This window comes from Ambystoma mexicanum, chromosome 6q (assembly GCF_040938575.1).
Source record: "Ambystoma mexicanum isolate Mex_15411 chromosome 6q, UKY_AmexF1_1, whole genome shotgun sequence".
Taxonomy (NCBI): Eukaryota; Metazoa; Chordata; class Amphibia; order Caudata; family Ambystomatidae; genus Ambystoma; species Ambystoma mexicanum.
In genome coordinates, this window is record NC_090937.1 from 855,945,912 (window position 1) to 855,965,033 (window position 19,122).

A 19,122-nucleotide genomic window follows, 5' to 3' on the forward strand; every position below is an offset into this window, starting at 1 on the left:
GTGCAAGGTTGCACAGTATTAGCACTAGGGCAAAGTTTGCCCTGTTTTTTAAAAACACTGAGACATATTAGAAAATCATTGCATCATGGCAAGTGCAGTTTGGCGGGGTATAACCACCTGGACAAAGATTGCCCCAGTGCAAACAAGATAACTTTTTGATGCATTTTTGCACCAGGACAAAGTTTGGCCTTGTGCAAAAATGCAGTTAAATGTATCTTTTTTGCACTATGGCAGCTTTTGGCCTAGTGGTTATATACCATGCGCCTGTTATGATGCAGTGGTTTTCTAATATGTCCATTGTTTTAGGAAATAGGGAAAACGTTGCCCTAGTGCTAATACCGTGCAACCTTGCACCTTGACCAGTGCAACGTTTCTGTAATCTTGCCTCTGGCCCAACGTTTGAGACCAGGTGATCATACATGTAGCAGATTCCCTGGTGCTCCTGAAGGCTTATCTATATGAGTACTCCCTGGTTTGCCAGCCACAAAGCGTAGAGCCATTTTCTAGCTAGGTGCATGTTTTGCTGTGTGCTATTTTATGCAAGTTGGAGCTTATACAAGGGATGAACTAATGTATTTAAACCCAGGAATCACCAAAGGCCTCAAGCTGTCCTGAGGCAGATTTGAGTAGCTGATATAGCCCTGTTATTTTATTTGCATATTGGGACTTGTAATCCTGCATTGATAATGGTGAAAGGCAAAATACAAGTACCAAAATGAAACAGCATACCAGGACTCGTGTCTTGCATGTCTCTGCGAGCAAATCTGCAATCACAAATACAAACCAAGCATGTATTTTGTATTTATTGAGGCTACAGGTGTTTCAACAAGAAACTCGTACAAAAAAACACTCAACAGACACTGCTGTAATATTTAGTCAGGTAGCAAGAGATGGTTGCTAGATGGTGGATGATGGCGGAGTGTGTTGCGGAGAGCGGGGAAAGGACAAACACGCCCGGCAGATCTGGTTAAGAGCAGATTAGATGGTACAGTCATGGTAGAGCGCAAAAAGGCCGGAGAGGAGTAATGTAGCAGCAGGGTGAGGAAGCGCCTTCTTGGTTTAGGAGATGGAGCTTCCGTGAGTACTTGAATGACTGGGTAGTAATAGAGATTTTTTTTGTGTGTGTGTTGGAAACCAGGTACACTTTATGTACATATTTACATTGCAGGGTTCCTGTTACTCTTAGCTGTATACATGGACAGAGAGACAGGGATCAGACCACCCACTGGCCATCCTCTAGAACCCCCAGCTCAGGCCCAACTGACACACAGCAACACTCACGAACATTCTACTGAGCTGCCAATCACTCCTAGCACCAACATTCTCACAGCATTCATAGATGGCCAGCAGGGACAGGACAACATAAACACATACTAACATCTCTCCCCTTACAAACACACAACCAAACACGCTGAAACCTACACCAACAGCCAGTACTGCAGATGTACCCAACAGGTGCTCGGGGGCAAGGGTGGGGCACCAAAAGTTGTCACTCAATCAAAACTAGGATGCACCCTTTTTTTGGGTGCAGAGCCCCGGCCGGACAAAACAAGACCATCCACGTTCAACCAGCACACCTACTAGCAGATGGTGCCGCACAACGCCTAGTACAGCAAACAAGTGAGGTGAATAATCCTTCACTTTCCACCATCTCACAAAATATCTCACACCAAACAACCTTCATTCACCATACAGCAACCTGTCCCTTCCAGATGAATACTCATTCCAAAATCAAGCCACTCAGTTGACCAAACACTCCTCCCACCGTACACATATACACAACAAAGAAAACATCCCAATAACACTTTCAATCGGTACACTAGGCAGTACCCTTAACTGTAAATATCGCTACAGGCTATTATCTATAAACTATAGCGGATCCTCAAGACACTAAACATTTCCTATGTACATCCTTAACTGCAGTTAATGCCGAACCAGTTTGTTTCCAATCGCATGGTATTTCTCATCCAATATATTTATAGTCCAGACTTGTTTCAAAAGTTCTGCGAAGCTCCAAGTAGAGTAGTGGAGAGTTTAACATGTAGAGGAAGTAACTTCCAGGGAAGTGAGGGAGTTGGAAGTGGCTGTAGCCAGAGGGAGCCCAGGGAAGATTGGGCACAGAGAGATTAGGCAGTGAAGAAGAGTGGATGGAGCTCAGGGGAGTGTACCCATCAATAGTGTTTGCTTAGAAGGGAGGAGCAAGTCCATAGAGGGATTTAAGTGGCAAGCAGTAGACATTTGAGGAGAGATTGGTTTCTCTTACAGAAGGTAGTTTTTGGATGTGGGAGAAGAGCGGGGAAGTTTGCGTAGGGTGCAAATGGACATTATTGCGCAGAGAGAAGGAGAAGAGAGAGAGGCCAAGAAAGAGTATGTGAACGGTGATTGTAATGTCAAATGTAGCAGTGTACGGTTAGTGTTGTTTGGAGGTACTTTTCACACACCAAAGCTCTCGAGGTGTTATGCAATATCAGCAATTTACCAATTTGTGCACAATGCTTGTGACACTATGCCCAGAAGCGTGAACGCCAAAGAATATTTGGTGTTGCATTCATAGACTACTTGTTTACATGCGTGTCTTTGGTTATTTGCTCAATTCCATTCCATTTCATTTTCAAACGATCTTAATAAAATGTTAGCGAAACATGACAAGGGCCACCTACCATAGGGTGCAGTCAAGGGGAAACAGTCACACATGTCAGTCAACCAGCAGCCACACAGTAGCGATTCCATCTCAGATTCAGATTGCAGGTTGCAGCAGCACATCAGTCTGGCTTTAGATATGATTGGAGCTGTTGACCCCAAGAAGTGGTTGTTCTTCAGTGCATTGGACATGCCCACGCCTTCCACTCGTGCCTTGATTCTGAGGTGAAAACCCATGATAAAGTGGGGAGTGTGGTGCATAAGTGATTATATCATGGATGCATGTGATATTGGGACCAAGTGGCATTAACTTAATGAGAGATAGTGTGGTATAACTACAAGGTTCCTGAATGAAATGATGTCAGTATGGTAAGCAAATTCTGATGTAACTGTTCTAGACCTTGAGAGTAGGGATAAGGGGTTACGCTTAAAGCAACCCCTTTAACAAGGCTGGCATGCCAGCCCACTCCCCCCTACTTAGACCCATCTCAGTTCATGGAGGATTCCCACATGAAAGATACCAGGCTCAATTATGGTAGTCAGAAATGTTAGAGCCATTGTACTGAGAAGGATCACAGTTAAGTGGGAAGATACCCACTCAAGAGGACCTACATTCACGTTCTCGCCCACTGCCTTTTACCAGAGGAGATATATCAGTTTGCATGTCAGTCTGGCCCCCCCCCCATCAAGGACAGTGCAGCATGGACATGCTTGGGAATTCTCCCCTGAGCAAGAGCACTAACCGAAACCCCAGACACGTGTTTATGCCTCTTTGGGCCTCATCAGTGAGCTTTAACTGTGATGCTGTGTCTCCCTACGCACAGAGAGCAAGGGTCCATGCCTGGATGACCCTTAGTAACGTTAGTGGTTTATGGTGGGTGCATTCTGTAGTAAAAAGAGAGTTAGGATGTATCTTGAAGAGGTGGCCTCTGGATGGAAGTATTTATAGGTATAACTGGTGTCACATGGTGCCAAGTCATGTTGGGGACAGAACCGTGTGTGGTAAAGAAGGAAGATTTGTCTTCAGTGGATGCACTCGCAATGTTTCCCATGTGGGCAGTTAAAGGCAACCAAGTTCTGTTTTTCCAAAGCCTTGGGGACAGTCTGAGGTAATTTAATGTAGTGTTTCTGTTTGTTTAGACAGCCCCATTTCCTAATGCGTTCAAGAAGCAGGTAGTGAGCTTGTGATATGTGCAAGGTGTCCCGCTTTGTCACTGCCAGGTGGGCTTGTAGGTAGCCCCCGGATCCGTGCTTGTGCCAGAGACTCCTGAGTGCATGTCTCCTCACATCTGGTCTAGACAGGTTCTGGGCTTCCCAGAACCCAGACGTACATTGCTAGCAGGTTGTGTGCGCCACGAAGACACAACTGAATGACAATTCCTCTGACTGCAATTAAGATCACTTGTGGTTTCTTTCCTCTGTTAGGATAAACCGGAAACGTGGGAAAAGCAGTGGAGATGTTTCAAGGTTCTTCTCTTCAACCACTTCTGCATTCAGCTTCCTTTGATTTGCGGAACCTACTATTTTACAGAGTTTTTTAACATTCCGTACGACTGGGACACCATGCCAAGATGGTAACTATACACTGCCCGTTTTCTTCAGCTTTTCATTTATGTAATCAAATATTGTGATGCTATGGTGTGTTGTTCGAAGTACAGAGAAACCTCTTAGACAGTGCAGCAACATACAAGACAATGCCATTATACATAGCACATAAACAAACCGTAGAGGGAGGACATGCTGGCATTTATCAGGGTGACTGCACGGATAACATGTAAACACATGTGCTAGAGTAGGGTAACAGCTAGTTGTTGGGGACAATCTTCAGCGTTTTGGGTGATCATTGGGGTGGGGACAAGAATTGGATAAACAGTTCGGTTTGGAGCTCCTTTCTAAAATTGGTGGTGAGAGAGGGATGGAGTCTGAGGGGTAGATCACTCGAAAGTCTTGGTTCATCCAAAGGCTGAGGGTTTCTGATTGCCAAGTGAGATGCACGTTTATTCCATAGATACAGGGAAGCATAGGGGCCGAAATAGTATAAAGATAGCGGATGTATGTGATTTAACCGAATCTACTTCACCTAAAGGTGAAATCTTCAAGTTTTTTATTCTTCACATTTTGTTTTTATTATGCGGGGGCAGTCCCCCCGCCCCTCTCTTCCCCCTACCTTATCCTAACCCCTTACCCCACCCTCCATCTATGTTTTAAAATTTGCCCACGTACCCAACCAAATTCAAAGAAAATAAATTCAAAGATTTCTCATTAGGTGAAATTGGATCCGGGAAATGTAGGTATCCCAATGTTAGCTGCTGGAATATTGCCCCGAAGGAGACTCACTTGCTACCAGGCAGTTTGGATCTTTGTCTGTGAGCTGAGAAGCAGCATACTTATCACTTGGGTTAGCTCCGGGGGGTGGCGAGGGGGCAGGCAGAGCCATTGCAAAGCCATATAGAGCTATTGCTGGGAGTCGTAATGGAATTGGGGTGAAAGAGGTGTTGGGTGGTGTAAACACTCTGCTTGGATTGGGTTTAGTTTGAAAGAGATCCATTTTTTCTTGTCATCGCTTGTCAGCCCGCTTTCATGTGTACTTCCAGTATTTGAGTAACACCGAGATTTAGCATACATAGGTGATGGTGGCTGAAAAGGTGCATACATATATCCCTTTGACAGTCTGTGCTGTGTGAAGATACCTCAGAGAGTGATGGCAATAATACTGGTCAAGGACTGATGTCATCATTACAGTAAGTACATTTTTCAGAGTAACTCCCAGGATCAATGACAGTGCATAGTTTATTTCCTTCCCTAGGATAAGTGTGCGTAACACGGTGGTAGAGCATTGCTGATTTTTGGTTTACTTTGTTGCAGTTCTCCATGTTCCCGAGTTTTTACCCAGAACATTTGTTAACCAAATAGGTTTATTCAAGAGTAGTCCTCCTGTAGAGAAATCAGCCTGTTAGTTCGAGCGATGTGCCAGCGCATTTGTATAAAGTGAACACTTTCCAAATATTACCTATGAAACCTCCTTGTACTGGACCCAGGGACTGGAGTAGAGCTGGGCGAGCCCGTTGGAGATCAGGTCAGTCCGGGCCTAAACTAGGGGGCTGGCATGACCCTCTTCTCACGTCAGTCCGGCCCAAAGCAGGGGCCGGCCACAAGCACCACCTGCTCCCACGTAACACACATTAAAAAAAAAAAACATGCTTACAGGAGCTAGCCGGCTGACTTCCTGTCCGGGCCGTCTGACCTCCTGTCCCACCCCAGCCACTTGATTGGTTGAGACGGGGCCAGAGCACTTCCAGTTACAATGAAGTAGCGGAAGGCGGTGACTTTAAAGTTAAGTGCCTGCCTTGCATCTACAGCGCTTGTTCCCCTCGCCGTCTTCCATACTACCCACCCTTCCAAACAATACCCACACTGTCCCTGCTTCCCCCAAGCACCACGATCCTCTTTTCCCTGATACCCTCTTCTCCCATCCCCAAAACAGCAGCGCTTTCCCTGCCCCCAAGCACCACCATCCCCTTGTTTTCTGTCCCAGCTCCTCTCCTTGTCAAACGCCCCCTCCCCATCTCCTCGAGCGCCACAACCCTCCTCCATCATCCCAAAGAGAAAAATCCCTGTACTGATGCTGTCCTCCATGTGCCACCATCACAGACTCCTCCCAAGTGATACCAGTGGCGTATCCAGGGAGTGGCCTGGGGTGGCACGTGCTACCCCTTCAATCTGATTGGCCACCCGAGGTGCCACCCCATTCTCCTAAAGTATGATCATTATGTGTGTGTGTGCTAGTACTTCATGCCACCCCTGCATAAGTCAGTGCCCCACTTGGGATATCCCAGTCGAAAGAGAGGACAGGCCACCGATGGATACAGGGAATGCATCAATTATTGACAGAGGTAGACCTAAGATATCGTGATGAGATGGAATGCTAGGTTCATGTTATAATGCTATGGCAGATTAACTTTAGTTGTGCAATCGACTCAGGGGTCATTACTCATGGTAAAGTAAAAAAGAAAAATAGCTCTTCAAATTACTTTAGGGACATTAGTTGCTGCTTGCAACATTTTGTAATGGGAATTGGTAAAAAAAACAAATGGCCAGCACTGAAACTATGTACTTTGAGGTTTAGTAGAAATAGCAGTATTTGGATATAATGTACGATGCTTCTAGAATTGTTGGAACACAAGCTTGACTGTACTCCCCGCTTTTGTGTTTGGAGAATCTAAACCATGTTAGTCTTTCCAGAATTTTCTCTGGAAAAATCTGTGTTCTAACCAGTGAAGCACAGTGGACCAAAGCTCCTCCTACAAAGACCTGCCCCATTGCATGTTATAGACAAATGGTCTTTCTATATCTTGAAGAGAGGCCCCAGATCTTTTGAGGAAGAGCATTTACTTATCATCCAAGGTGTCATGGGGAGACAGAGGGGTTGCAGAGCAGTGGCGTGCCATTTCAAACCCCCAAAACCGGGGACTTTCTTACTCTAGGCCCACAACCCACTACTAGCTTCACCCTTTTCTAAAAAAAAGTAAATATCTTTTGCTGAAAGTGGTAAGCTCAATTACCCTTCATCACAGTTCGCCTCGTGCCAGGCATGCTCCCAAAGAAATTCCACTTTTACTCAGTATAATGGTGCACTGAGAGACTTCTCCCCCTCCTTCTTGCCTGCCACTAATAACCCCCCTGCCATTTAGCAAGCTTCCCATTTGCCAAAGCTGTGTTATTGGCAGAGAAGGCGAGTGGGATGTCAAGACTGTTGTGACGGAGAGTAGGCCAAGGAGTAGCGAAGATTGCATGTCACAAGTATGAATCCCGGCAAGGCTGACTCAGCCTGCCATCCTTCTGAGTCAGTAAATTGGGTACCATTAAATTGGTAACAATAAGCTATTATTCCAGTGTTTGAAAGTGGGAGGAATACAACATTTATTTATGTTGTCATTTCTAAAGCGCGCTAATCCCAGAGGCATCAAGGCGCTGGTTACATAAGGAACTTCAAGTCACAAAAATAGTATTAGTTATAAAACATTACGTGTTGCATAAGACAAGTTTCGTGAGCAGATAGAGTTACATGAAAGGCTTGGATTTGGATAATACATGAGCATTGAGTGTTGGTGGCTGGCTAGTAGTGGTCTTTGGTTTCCTGTTCTTCTTCGAATAGCCATGTTTCTAGGTGCTTGCGGAAGGCCCAATAGGAGAGTTCGGACCTTAGTGAGGCAGGTAAGGCGTTTGAATTCTTCGTTGCAGCTACCGGGAAACTGAACCCACCAGCCCTTTAATGGTTATATCTCGGGGCGGAGAGATGACGCATGTAAGAGGAACGGGTAGGTCTGCTGGATAGACAATTGGTGAACTTGGTAGAGAGATATTTTGGGGCATTATTGGCTAGGCACTTATGGGTGATGGCCAGTGTTTTGAAGTGGATGCGATCACGGATCGGCAGCCAGTGTACTTTTCTTCTGACTGCAGATATATGGTCTCTCTTGGGAATGTTCAAGGCTGCTCTCAGGGCATTATTTTGAATCACTTGCATTTTCTTGAAATTCCGGCTGCAGGTGCCCTCAGTGAGTTGCAGTGGTCTTGTCTAGATCCTATCAATGCTCCAGCTTGTGTAACACAGCTTTCTGGTGAGAGGAAGGGTCTGCTAGCATTGATTCAATTCATAGCGTAAGCTGTTTAGGAGGCAATTGCAAGTGACAGGTTAGAGGCCAAGTAGACCCCAGAGTTTTAACCCCATGGGAGACAGGGATAATGTTACCGTTAATGATGAATGATTTGTAGGCTGCGTCAGAGTTTCTTTAGCTGAGGTTGCAGACCAATCAGGAGGAGTTCAGTCTTGTTGTCATTTAGGCAAAGTGATTAATGCGCCATCCAGCACTGAATGTTGTGAAAGACGTTATCTAGCGTTTTTGTGTCAATGGAGTAGTCGCCTGTAATAGGAAGGAGAATCTGAGCATTATGTGCGTAGTGTAGGAGATACCCTGCGATAACATGACACACTACAAAAAAGAACTTGCTATAAACGCCTAATTTGTACACAATTCATTTAAAGGCAGATCTAAAAATTGAGTTGTGTTAAATGTTGTAGTCATTATATTGTCAGGCAAAAATGCAACTGTAAACTTCCTTAGAAAAGAACACTTTTGTGACTCGCATCGTACCCAAAAATGGCATATGTATCTGTATAGAAGTTTTATATTGCATGCTTTGTGGACATTTGAGGGTGAACATGGCAGATGAGGATAGCAGCTACATATGTGAGGTAATGCCTTACCCTATGTTATGTTAAGAATGCATCTTTCATATTACACCAATCAGCATTGTAGTAGTCTTATAGCACTGAGGCTAGGCTAGACCTATGATGACATATGATGGTATTATTGGTGCCTTAAATGCTACACTTAACGTATGAGAGCGAAAACATGTTTTATATCCAATTGAAATCGAATTAAGGAACACGAACCGAAAATAAAAATGAGTGTACACATTAGAAAACCATTCTGAATCTGAGAAACCATGCATGCACTTTAAATATTGACCACCAGAGGGAGACTCAGCGACACAAACATAATCTTTCACAGAACACGGAAATGATTGGTAGAGGAGATTCTGCCAAGAAATTATGGATCCGTGTAGCAGTTCTGTCCAAACTAAAGAATACAGTCACCAGATAGGAGGAAACACATTGGAGGGTTTTGTGGGAAAGTTGAGGTTGCGGAGGCAAGTACAGAGGGTAATAGAGGGAGTATAGTGAGGTAATATTCATTACATCGAGTGCCTGGAGACCATGAAAATGGCACTGGTGTATGGTATAAATTCCAATACTATAACAGTCAATTTCTGTGGTTTGGAAATTCACATTAATCAAGCATTGGCAAAGCCAGTATATTTTGCCTGTCATATGTTAAGTGTAGCCTCAGATGTCCCAATAAACATGCTATGGGCCTCATTACGACTTTGGAGGCAGCCATGACGCTATTAGCACCATGGCTGCCTCCAAAATCGGGTCCGTTCTGGTGGAGTGGGGACTTACCGGGACATTCCGCCCTAGGCGGACCCGGTAAGTCCCCATTCCAAATGCCATTCCCCATTCCCATTTGAACCCCCATAGGGCTCAACGGGAATGGGGAAGTAGCTAATAACGGTACCACAATTTGCGGTACCGTTTTTAGCGCCCTGGTCCCTTAGCGGGACCCGTAAAGGATGTGTGGTCAGACCACACGTTCTTTGAGGCTCCCGCTAAGGGACCTCGGAATTGGGCGGTAAGGAATTACCGGCACCGGTCTCCTTACCGGTGCCCGGTATCCCTTACCGCCCAACTTGTGATGACCCCCTATGTCTAGATAGCAGAGTTCGCTCCAAGTGACATCCATCTTTAAAGTACTTAGCATAAAACAGGCACAAGCTTGAAAGAAAAATCTAGAGCAAAGCAAACTGTTTAGTCAAACCTTGATATCTGGGGCTATTTCTATTAAAATGACATCAGAGGTAAACTTTTACAACTGAGGCATAGGCAGAATAATGTCAAACATAAAATTGTAGGGAATAATGACGCATCACTAAGGTAAATATGTGTTCATGCGTGTTTTCTATCTACGCCTATCTATACAAATAGTTTGTAATCCATTCAGCATGAGCCAAAACCTAAGATGCAGATGTTTGTATTTGTATTTATTAGGTTTATATAGCGCTTTAATCCAAAGTGCTTTACAATATAACAACAGGATACAAGAGAAATGAAAGAAGCATATTTACAATCATGAACCAAACCAATGAAACAATATGTAGAACAATTTATTAGGTGGAAGAATGTGAGGGGAGGGGTGAGGAGAAGGGAGAAGAGGAGGTAGTCAAGGGGAAGATGACATTTCTAATTACAAGGGGGATAGGAGGAGGGAAAGGAGAGGGTAGGAAGGTGGGTAGAAGGGAGAATATGGAAGTAGGAGAGGAATGAAGGTGGGGAAGGAGGTCAGGGGAGGAGTGGAGAAGAAGAGTTTTCAGGGAGGTGCAAAAGGAGGAGTAGGTGGGGATGGAGCAGATAGAGAGAGGTAAACAGTTCCAATCTAGGGGGGCCAAGAACTGAAAGGAACGGAAGCGTGAAGAGGCGCATGAGGAGGGGGGGCGGTGAGTAAGAAGAGATCGGCAGAGCGGAGAGAACGGGAGGGAGGGTAGAATGAGAGGAGAGAAGAAAGATAGGGGGGGGCAAGGCCGTGGAGAGATTTGAAAACAATATAGAGGAATTGCAATTTAAGTTGGGAGTGAAGGGGAAGCCAGCCAAGGTAAGAGAGCGAGGAGGAAATAGAGTCGCGAGGAGCAAGGAGACAAAGGGTACGGATAGAGGAGTGGTAGAGGGATTTGAGGGGGGCAAGATGAGAGACAGGGAGTCCAAAAAGAAGAGAAGAGCAGTAGAAGAGACGAGAGAAAATGAGGGAGGAGATTAAGAGTTTAGAGGCATGGAAGGTGAGGGAGGAGTGGATCTTACGAATGTTGAAGAGATGGTAGCGATAGGCAAGAGAGGTGAGAAAAATATGGTGAGAAAAGGAGAGGGAGGAGTCAAAGTGGAGACCTAGATTGCGAGCAGAGATGGGGAGATTGGAAGGGGGGAAGTGGATAAAGGGGGGGTAAGGAGAAGTGTGTTTGGAAGGAACGAAAAGCACTTCAGTCTTGTCAGTGTTGAGGGAGAGAAAGTGGGATAACATACAGTTTTTGATAGCTGTGAGGCAGGAAGATAAGATGAGATGGAGGTCAGGAGTGAAAGAAGAGAAGGAGAGGAAGAGCTGGATGTCATCTGCGTAGAAATGTTCTGGGCATGTGAACGGAGGGAGTGGAGGAGGTTGATGGGCCTCCACAGCTCCCCCTCTGATAGTCTCCTTTTCCCATTTCAGTTCAAAACGTATAACTATCCTCACAGGAATGGTACAAAAACAATACATTGGGATCTGCATTCAAATTATAATAAAAGATGCTACTAAATAACAAAATGAGAGACCATACATGTAAACGCTGTATGGTATTTTTTTTAGCAGTATCTTCACTGGTGCTATTGAAATTTCTACTTACTGTAGTCTGACCAAAGATGTAAAAAGGGTGAGGGGGGAAATAGTACGGAGACCATCGTATTTTCCCAAGAATTCTGGAGAAGGCCTGCTTTTCGGGAGCCTTTGTGTTTTTGGAGATCAAGGCTATTCCTTTAACATTCGCTCTCAAGCGGCCTCCCAGGGTTTGATGTTGATCTTGGTTGCCTGTAAAGGGCAACGCAGCTGCATGTTGTCAGCCAAAAGTCATAGAGCGCGTTTTGGTGGCCTGGGTTATGCAGCATGGTATATGCAGGATATTTGGTGATGGCCAGAGCAGAGGTATCTTTGTTTATGCCCTTATGTTTGACGGGATAGGAATGGGACAAAAAGAGGCAGACTAGATGCACCGACTCCTGCTACTCTGCAGAGGCACTGGAGCGAGGTGTGGCCAGCCACTGGATCGATTAGCTTTCCTTGATTTCTTTTTGCCAAATGTCACTCTGCCCAAAAACTATTTTCCCACCTTTTCTTTTTACCCCCCACAAATCAGCAAATTGCAATATACCATTGCATATTGCTGCTTCTGTATTTGGTAGAAGCTCTATTACATTTGATTGTGAAGGTGGGATGGATCCAAGTGGGCTTGCAAGTGAGCTACAGTGTCTTTTGCTAATGCTTTCCCTGTGTGTAAGCTGTATCTAACAATGTCTTTTTTGTTTGCGTAGGTACATCCTTTGTGCACAGTGTTTTGGCTGTGCAGTTATTGAAGACACATGGCACTATTTCCTTCACAGACTTCTGCATCACAAAAGTGTATACAAGTATATCCACAAAGTCCATCACGAGTTCACAGTAAGTTACCTTTACATTATTTGTGGTTGCAGTGAAAGTTGTGTCTTTGGGGGTGATTTTCCCCATACAGTATGTGCCCCTTTTACCAAAACAGAAGGCCAAATGTGCCTTTTTCTAACTGTTTCTTTATATATATATATACATATATATATAGCAGCGGTCGTCACCCTATAGTTAAGGTGAGCCGGACTCCCATAGGAACCCCTCAAAATTCTATTGTTAATAACTTTTGATTTCAGTCAGATTTGACCGAAAATTTGAAAGTGAGTAAAGACTTGCAGGCCCCCCCAGACTGCAAAGTTTCGTAAAAATTCATTCAAAAATAAAAAAGTTATTGAGAAGACAAAATAATTTTTTTTCTCCAAAAGTGCAGCCTACTTCCCATTCATTTTCCCATAGACAAACAAGATACATGTTTGCCAAAGCACACAGCCCAGACCGCTGGATGGATTTGGATCAGGTCCGACACAACTTGGGCATGAAGCGTTGTCTCACAATCCATGCTTGGTTTGGGGTTATTCCGTGTAGGCGTTTTTTTTATATCTGACGGACAAGGGGGTGCCCCCTTCTCCAAAATAGATAGCTATATTTTAGGGATTTATCCAAAACTGGATATTTGTAGCAATGAAACAGCCGCCATCTTGGTTTTCACTCGATGCAAGAGATAACCGTGGCTATAGCCTAGAATATGGGAAAATGAAACGCAGGAAAACAACCTATTTGCAGGTCAAATATGTCATCAGGTTAGAGGTGGGGGTTGCTAGAGGGCACCAAGGGAAATATGGGAGTTGGATGGGGTCTAGGGACTGAGTTTGCAACACAAAGCTTTCTGTAACCTTGGATATAGCCTCCATTGCAACGCAAACTGCGTCACAGAAACAGTGTGTGTTGTGAGGGGAAAGGGAGAGGGTAGGGGAGGTCCGGAGGCAATCTGGCCAGCAGCAGGAGCTGGCACAAATGAGGGCCTGGGAGGTCAGGAAAGCATTTTCTTTATGGCTGTTTTTCTGACTGTCCGTGTCTATAAACCACTACGGATAGCCGATGGTATGTATAGTTCAGTACCTGTGGTTACAGTTAAAAAAAAGTCCTTTAGATGTTTTGCACTCAGAGACCATTTTTTGCCTTTTGCTGAATTGCATTCTGGTGTTTGTAGTATCATAGTCAAAATGGGGTGTATAATGCCACAATTGTACACTTTTTGCATAACATAGTTCTATAAAGATTTATATATTTGAGTGACGCTATGGTATGTGTACTTTTCATATTAGCTTTATAAAGCAAAGTATTGTTGAAAGCCAGACATGGGAGTGAGGAGTGGAAATGATGAGAGGGCAAGTAAGTCATAAGTATTTGCCCACGATGTAGCAAGAGAGTGTGTAATCCTGTACACTGGTGCAGTTATTTTCCCCTGAATGTGTCTGCTTTTTAGGGCACCAGTAAAGAACACATGTGGGTGGACAGTGTAATTTTTTTCAGAGGGCGGACACAACCCCTTATGTGTTTTTGAGGTTGGCAAGCTTCCTCAAGTATTTGGATACCAGGATTTTACTCAAGATTTACTCATGTTCCCAGTGCAGAAGCTTACCCACAAGACCACAAGCACTTGCTTCGTAGTGGGATTTTGTTTTCCATGGAATATTTCACTGCAGATTGCTGGGTTTAAAAGGCGAGTACCTGTTATACCTTGCCAGCATATTTATTGGAAGATTTCCTCTCTGAGGTTATTTTTCTGGTGTTCATGACTTTTTTTAAAAGTCTGATGCTATTTTGTCTTGCGCTCTTTCTCCTAAGGAGAAGGTCAATTGAACTACATTTGTATATTTCACTTTAAAATATATGGTCACTTACTGTGCATATATTCATGGGTGCCTGCATTCCACTTTCTTTATTGGGGCAAAAGTACCTGGGAATATGTTATTCTTGCAGCCGGTCATTTCTTTCCCTTTTACGTGCTGCTTAAATATGGTTAATTGGGGTTGTGCTATGTATCACAACAGTCACCAAGAGACCGGCCATAAAACAAGGGGCTTATAGCACGCTGCTTAATCAAAGTGTGTGATCCTCGGCAAATAATTTAATCGCACAAGGCATTAACTAAAACCTAGAGAGTTCTCAAAGCCTGCAATCTTTCATGCATAATTTTAAAAAATAGATATTTTTACAACTACAGTGACATCAGTGGTGAATAATCACTAGTGACCTTGGTCTCCCATCCATGCAGTAACCAGGACCGACCCTGATTAGCTTTAAAGCGAGGAAAAGGCCAGCCCCCTCAGACGATGGTGCCTAATAAATTAGGCAAAATTATAAGATCACTTAGAGAAACATGGCCTGTGGGGGCCGGCCCGTTCTCACTTTGAAGATAAGCAGGGTTTGTCTTGGTTGTAGGGACGTTAAGGTGAGCAATACTTTGTAACAAAACCTTTGAAATTCAAGGAAAAAACATTAGTTGCAGGGACGTTAAAGTGAGAACTTAATGCAACAAAACCCCTGAAATTCAGCTAAAGCCACATTTACTTCACACCCCCGGTTGCGCAGCCTATGACCACAACAATGACATCAGAAATCACATCACTGATGACATCACTAATTACATGTTGTATGAGAACACGGATGACATTCCAACTCACATCACTGATGCCATCACTGGTGACAACACTAATTACATTGTAAATAACTGATTACATCAATGATGGAATTAGGCATAACATCATTTATAAGTTAGCTCTTGATAACTTTGATTACCTTAATAACAATTTAGGCAGTGGACATGGCCATGACAAAGGCTGGGGTCACTGGCCAGCACAAAAGGCCATAGCTAGTGGTCGGTTAGTGCTAAAAAAATACCAATGTGCTTGGTAAAAAGCCATGCCTAGTAGCCCATCAATGTTTTAAAATATAATGTGGGCAACATTGAAAGTTGTAGTCAGTGGCCGTGGCAAAAGGACATAGCTAGTGCCTATTAATATGTTAAAATATATAGTCGGCACAGCAAAAGGCCGTAGCCACTGGCTAGTATTGTGTTGAAGACCATGGCAAGTGGCTGGTTAGTGTATATGAAATAAATTGGTCACTGCTATCGCTTATTGCATTTTATTAATTTAAAATATACAGTGGACATGGCCAAAAGATGTACAATCTGCTCAAGGTCAAAGGTCATGGCTAGTGGCCCATTTATATGTTAGAATATATAGAGGGCACAGCGAAAGATTGTGGCCACTAGTCAGTATTGTGCTAAAGTCCATGGCTAGTGACCTATTAGTGTATATAATATATAGTGGACACGGTTGAGAGCTGTATCCACTGGTAAAGGCAAAAAATCTGTGGTTGGTAGCCTGTTAGTGTTTTAAAATATTCGGTGCACATGGGTGAAGGTTGTGACCACTGCCCATAACTGAAGCCCATGATAAGTCCCCATTCATGTGTTAAAATATATTTGGCTATGCAAATTGACATGGCTGAAGGCCATGCTTAATGTCAGTTACTTTTGTAATGTAATTAGTGATGTCATCAGGCATGTGATCATTGTGTTCATAGGCTGTGCGACAGGGGGCACCAAGTTAAGCTGGCTTTAGCTGAATTTCAGGGGTTTTGTTGCATTAAGTTTTCACCTCCACATCCCTGCAACTAAAGTTTTGTATATAAATATATATTATAGGCCGGTGGTCGCTGCAGTATAGTTAAGGTAAAACAGAGTTACATAGGACATCAAAAAAATGTATTGCTAATATCTTTTGACTGATTTGGCTAAAATTCTGCAAAAGAAATGTTTGTCACAGCCCTTCCACCCCCCACCCACAGTAGAAAGTTTCAGAAAGATTCTTTGACAAATAGAAAAAATGATTAAGAAAATAAAAAACGCAGTTTTGGCCTCGTCCCCATTCATTTTCCCAAAGACAAAAAAGGTAACATTTTGCCAGACCGCACAGCCAAACAGCTGGACAGATTTGGACCAGGTTAGAAACAACTTGGGCACAAAGCGTTGACTTGTGATCCTTTTATGGTTTGGGGTTATAGTCTGTCCAGTACTCTTTAAAATATTTGATAGAGAATGGGGTGCCCCCTTCTCCAAAATAGATAGCTATATCTCTGGTAAATTGCCAAGAAACAGGTTGTGTATAAATGAAACGGGCACCATCCTTTTTTCCCCTCAATGCGCGAGATAGCCCCAGCTATAACCTCGGTTAGCCAAAAACGAAAAAGCAGGAAAATGCCATTTTCAGGTGAAAAATCTGCGAAATGCCTTTAGGATCTAGGTGGGATGGTGGGCAGGTAATAGGACACCAAGTTACATCTGGGAGTGCAACACAAAGCTTTTCTGTAAACTCGGCTATCAGATATCTCAACCGGCTTAACTTGTTTCACAATGCGCTGAATTTTAAGGGTTTGGAGTTTTGTTGCGTTAAGTTTACTCACCTTAACTGTACTTCAACTAAAGTTTTTTCCTTCAATTTCAAGGCTTTTGCTATACCATATATTTTTATACATGGCCACTGTGTATTTTTAGGTGCCGTTGTCCATGGCCTTTTGCCGAGGCCACTAAATTTTGGAGCGGCGCTGGCCATAGCTTTCGTCCAAAACACAAACTGGCCACTAACCACGCCCTTTGTCCGTGCCCACTGTATTTTTTAAATCACTTCCTGCTCACTTCATGGCCCCACTCTCTATTTTCTTTAACACTACGCCCTTCGGCCGTGCATACTCTCTATTGTTTTTAACACTACGCCTTCGGCCATTCCCACTTTATATTTTGGAACACTACCAGGCCTTCAGCCGTTTGTCATCAAAGTAGCTGTAAAAATATATACCTTTTTAAAAATAACTTTTTTTCTATAACCGCAGTTACATTGTAATGAACTACAAATACCCTTGGTTATACCCTTAGTTATTTGTAGTCATTATACTCGCGTATATCAGGAAACACTGTGAAGAAAATATGCTTTTTTGTCCTCCCAGGCACTCACCAAGAGCCCCCTTATCTGTGCCTGCTCCCCAACTCCCCTCATGGCCTCCTCTCCTATTTCGCCCTAACATTTGTTGTTTCTGTGACGCAGTTTCATCTGTGAAGTCTGGTAGCCGTGGGTTATTCCTTCAATATCCGAGCATATGGGAAAGCTTTGTGTTGCAAACTCTGTCTCTAGGCCAAGTCCAATATCCTCTTGCCTATCCCCACGTCTTGCATAATGGCATGTGCTTATTTTTTGCACTGAGTGGCATTTTTCTGCCTTTTCTTTTTCCGATAACCGAGGGTATACCCTCGCTTATCTCTCGCATTGAGAAAAAAAAGATGGCGGTTTTTCCATTTCTGAAAAGCCTCATCCTGTAACGCATCATGGGGACATGGCTTTAATTTTGGGGGAAGAGGGACCCCCTTCTCCGTCAAATATTTAAAAAACGACTGGACAGAATAACCCCAAACTGATTGCGAGTCAATGCTTCTTGCCCAAGTTGTTTCGGACCTTGTCCAAATCCGTCCAGCGGTTTGGGCTGTGCGGTGGAGCAAACATTGACCCTTTTTGTCATTGAAAAAATTAATGTAGAGTAGGCTGAATGTATGTGCTGGGGTTGGGGCGTACACATTTGTCTGCAAAATGTCAGCCAACTCCGTTGCATGAGGCAAGTTTTAGCAATTAATTTTTCCTATGGAACTCACTACTCACCTTAACTATGGGGCGGCTGCTGCCACCCTATATAATATATATATATATATATATATATATATATATATATATATATATATATATATATGATATATGAGAAACTAGTTTGCTTATAAACGCTTCTCATGTTATAGCTCTTTGACTCGAAATACCTTTGTTTGTTCTGTGGCGAATCCCAGGATGCTTCATAGGGGGATCCCCTCCCCACGAGGCCAGGCCGGGAGGTGAGGCTGCTACCCTTTTGTCTGCCTGGGGCTGGTACTCAGCAGAAGAATCACATGGGGAGGGAAAACCCCTATGGGACCAGTGACGACTATTTAGGGAGAGCACGGTACACACACAACACCCACACCTCTCCTTCAACCGCGATCTCTCTATCCCTACCATCCTCTCCCAAGTGTTTTTGTACAGCTACCGAAATAGAAACCACTGAGATGAGGAAGAATAGGCCAGACTTGAAGGAACTAATGTGTAACACCACTGAAACGAGGAACAGCTGCAGAGCCCTACCAAATAGACTGCAGAATCAACCTGAGCGGTCTAGAAAACAGGAGCCAAGTAAGACAAGCCTAGTGATAAAAAGGAAGGAAGGACTACCAAAAAGGGTAGATCCTTCCAGGAGGATCTGAGAGCCGGGAAGCCGTCCGGTTTGGGGCAAAGAGGAGGAGGCCAAACGGGATGCAAAGGTGATGTCCTTTTTTCGGTTTACAATCTGCAGACCAAAATGTGAGTTGGAGGAATGGGAGCAGAGCTGAAGCAGCCCTCAACCCACACGACTGTGGAGAGAGATTCCAACCGCTCAGCCTCTACCGCAGCAGGACCGCCACAGAAAGAGTAGAACCTGTGGAAGAGAAAGAACATGGGAAACAGAACTGAGCACAGGAATGCTCCTTGTCTGGCGAGAAGCCCGGTAACCAGGGTTTGTGACCCATCACTGCAGAGCCACCATGAAGAGGGCA

At 44.0% G+C, this 19,122-nt stretch overlaps 1 protein-coding gene across 1 annotated transcript in view; it reads left to right on the forward strand.

Moving 5' to 3' along the window:
* The window catches only part of MSMO1 (methylsterol monooxygenase 1), a 56,366-nt gene that overhangs the window by 10,768 nt on the left and 26,476 nt on the right, over positions 1-19,122 (forward strand). Inside the window, exons 3-4 of the mRNA XM_069631382.1 lie at positions 4,066-4,214; positions 12,377-12,503. Of these exons, the coding sequence (XP_069487483.1) occupies positions 4,066-4,214; positions 12,377-12,503 (276 nt within the window). The remainder of the gene's footprint in view (positions 1-4,065; positions 4,215-12,376; positions 12,504-19,122) is intronic.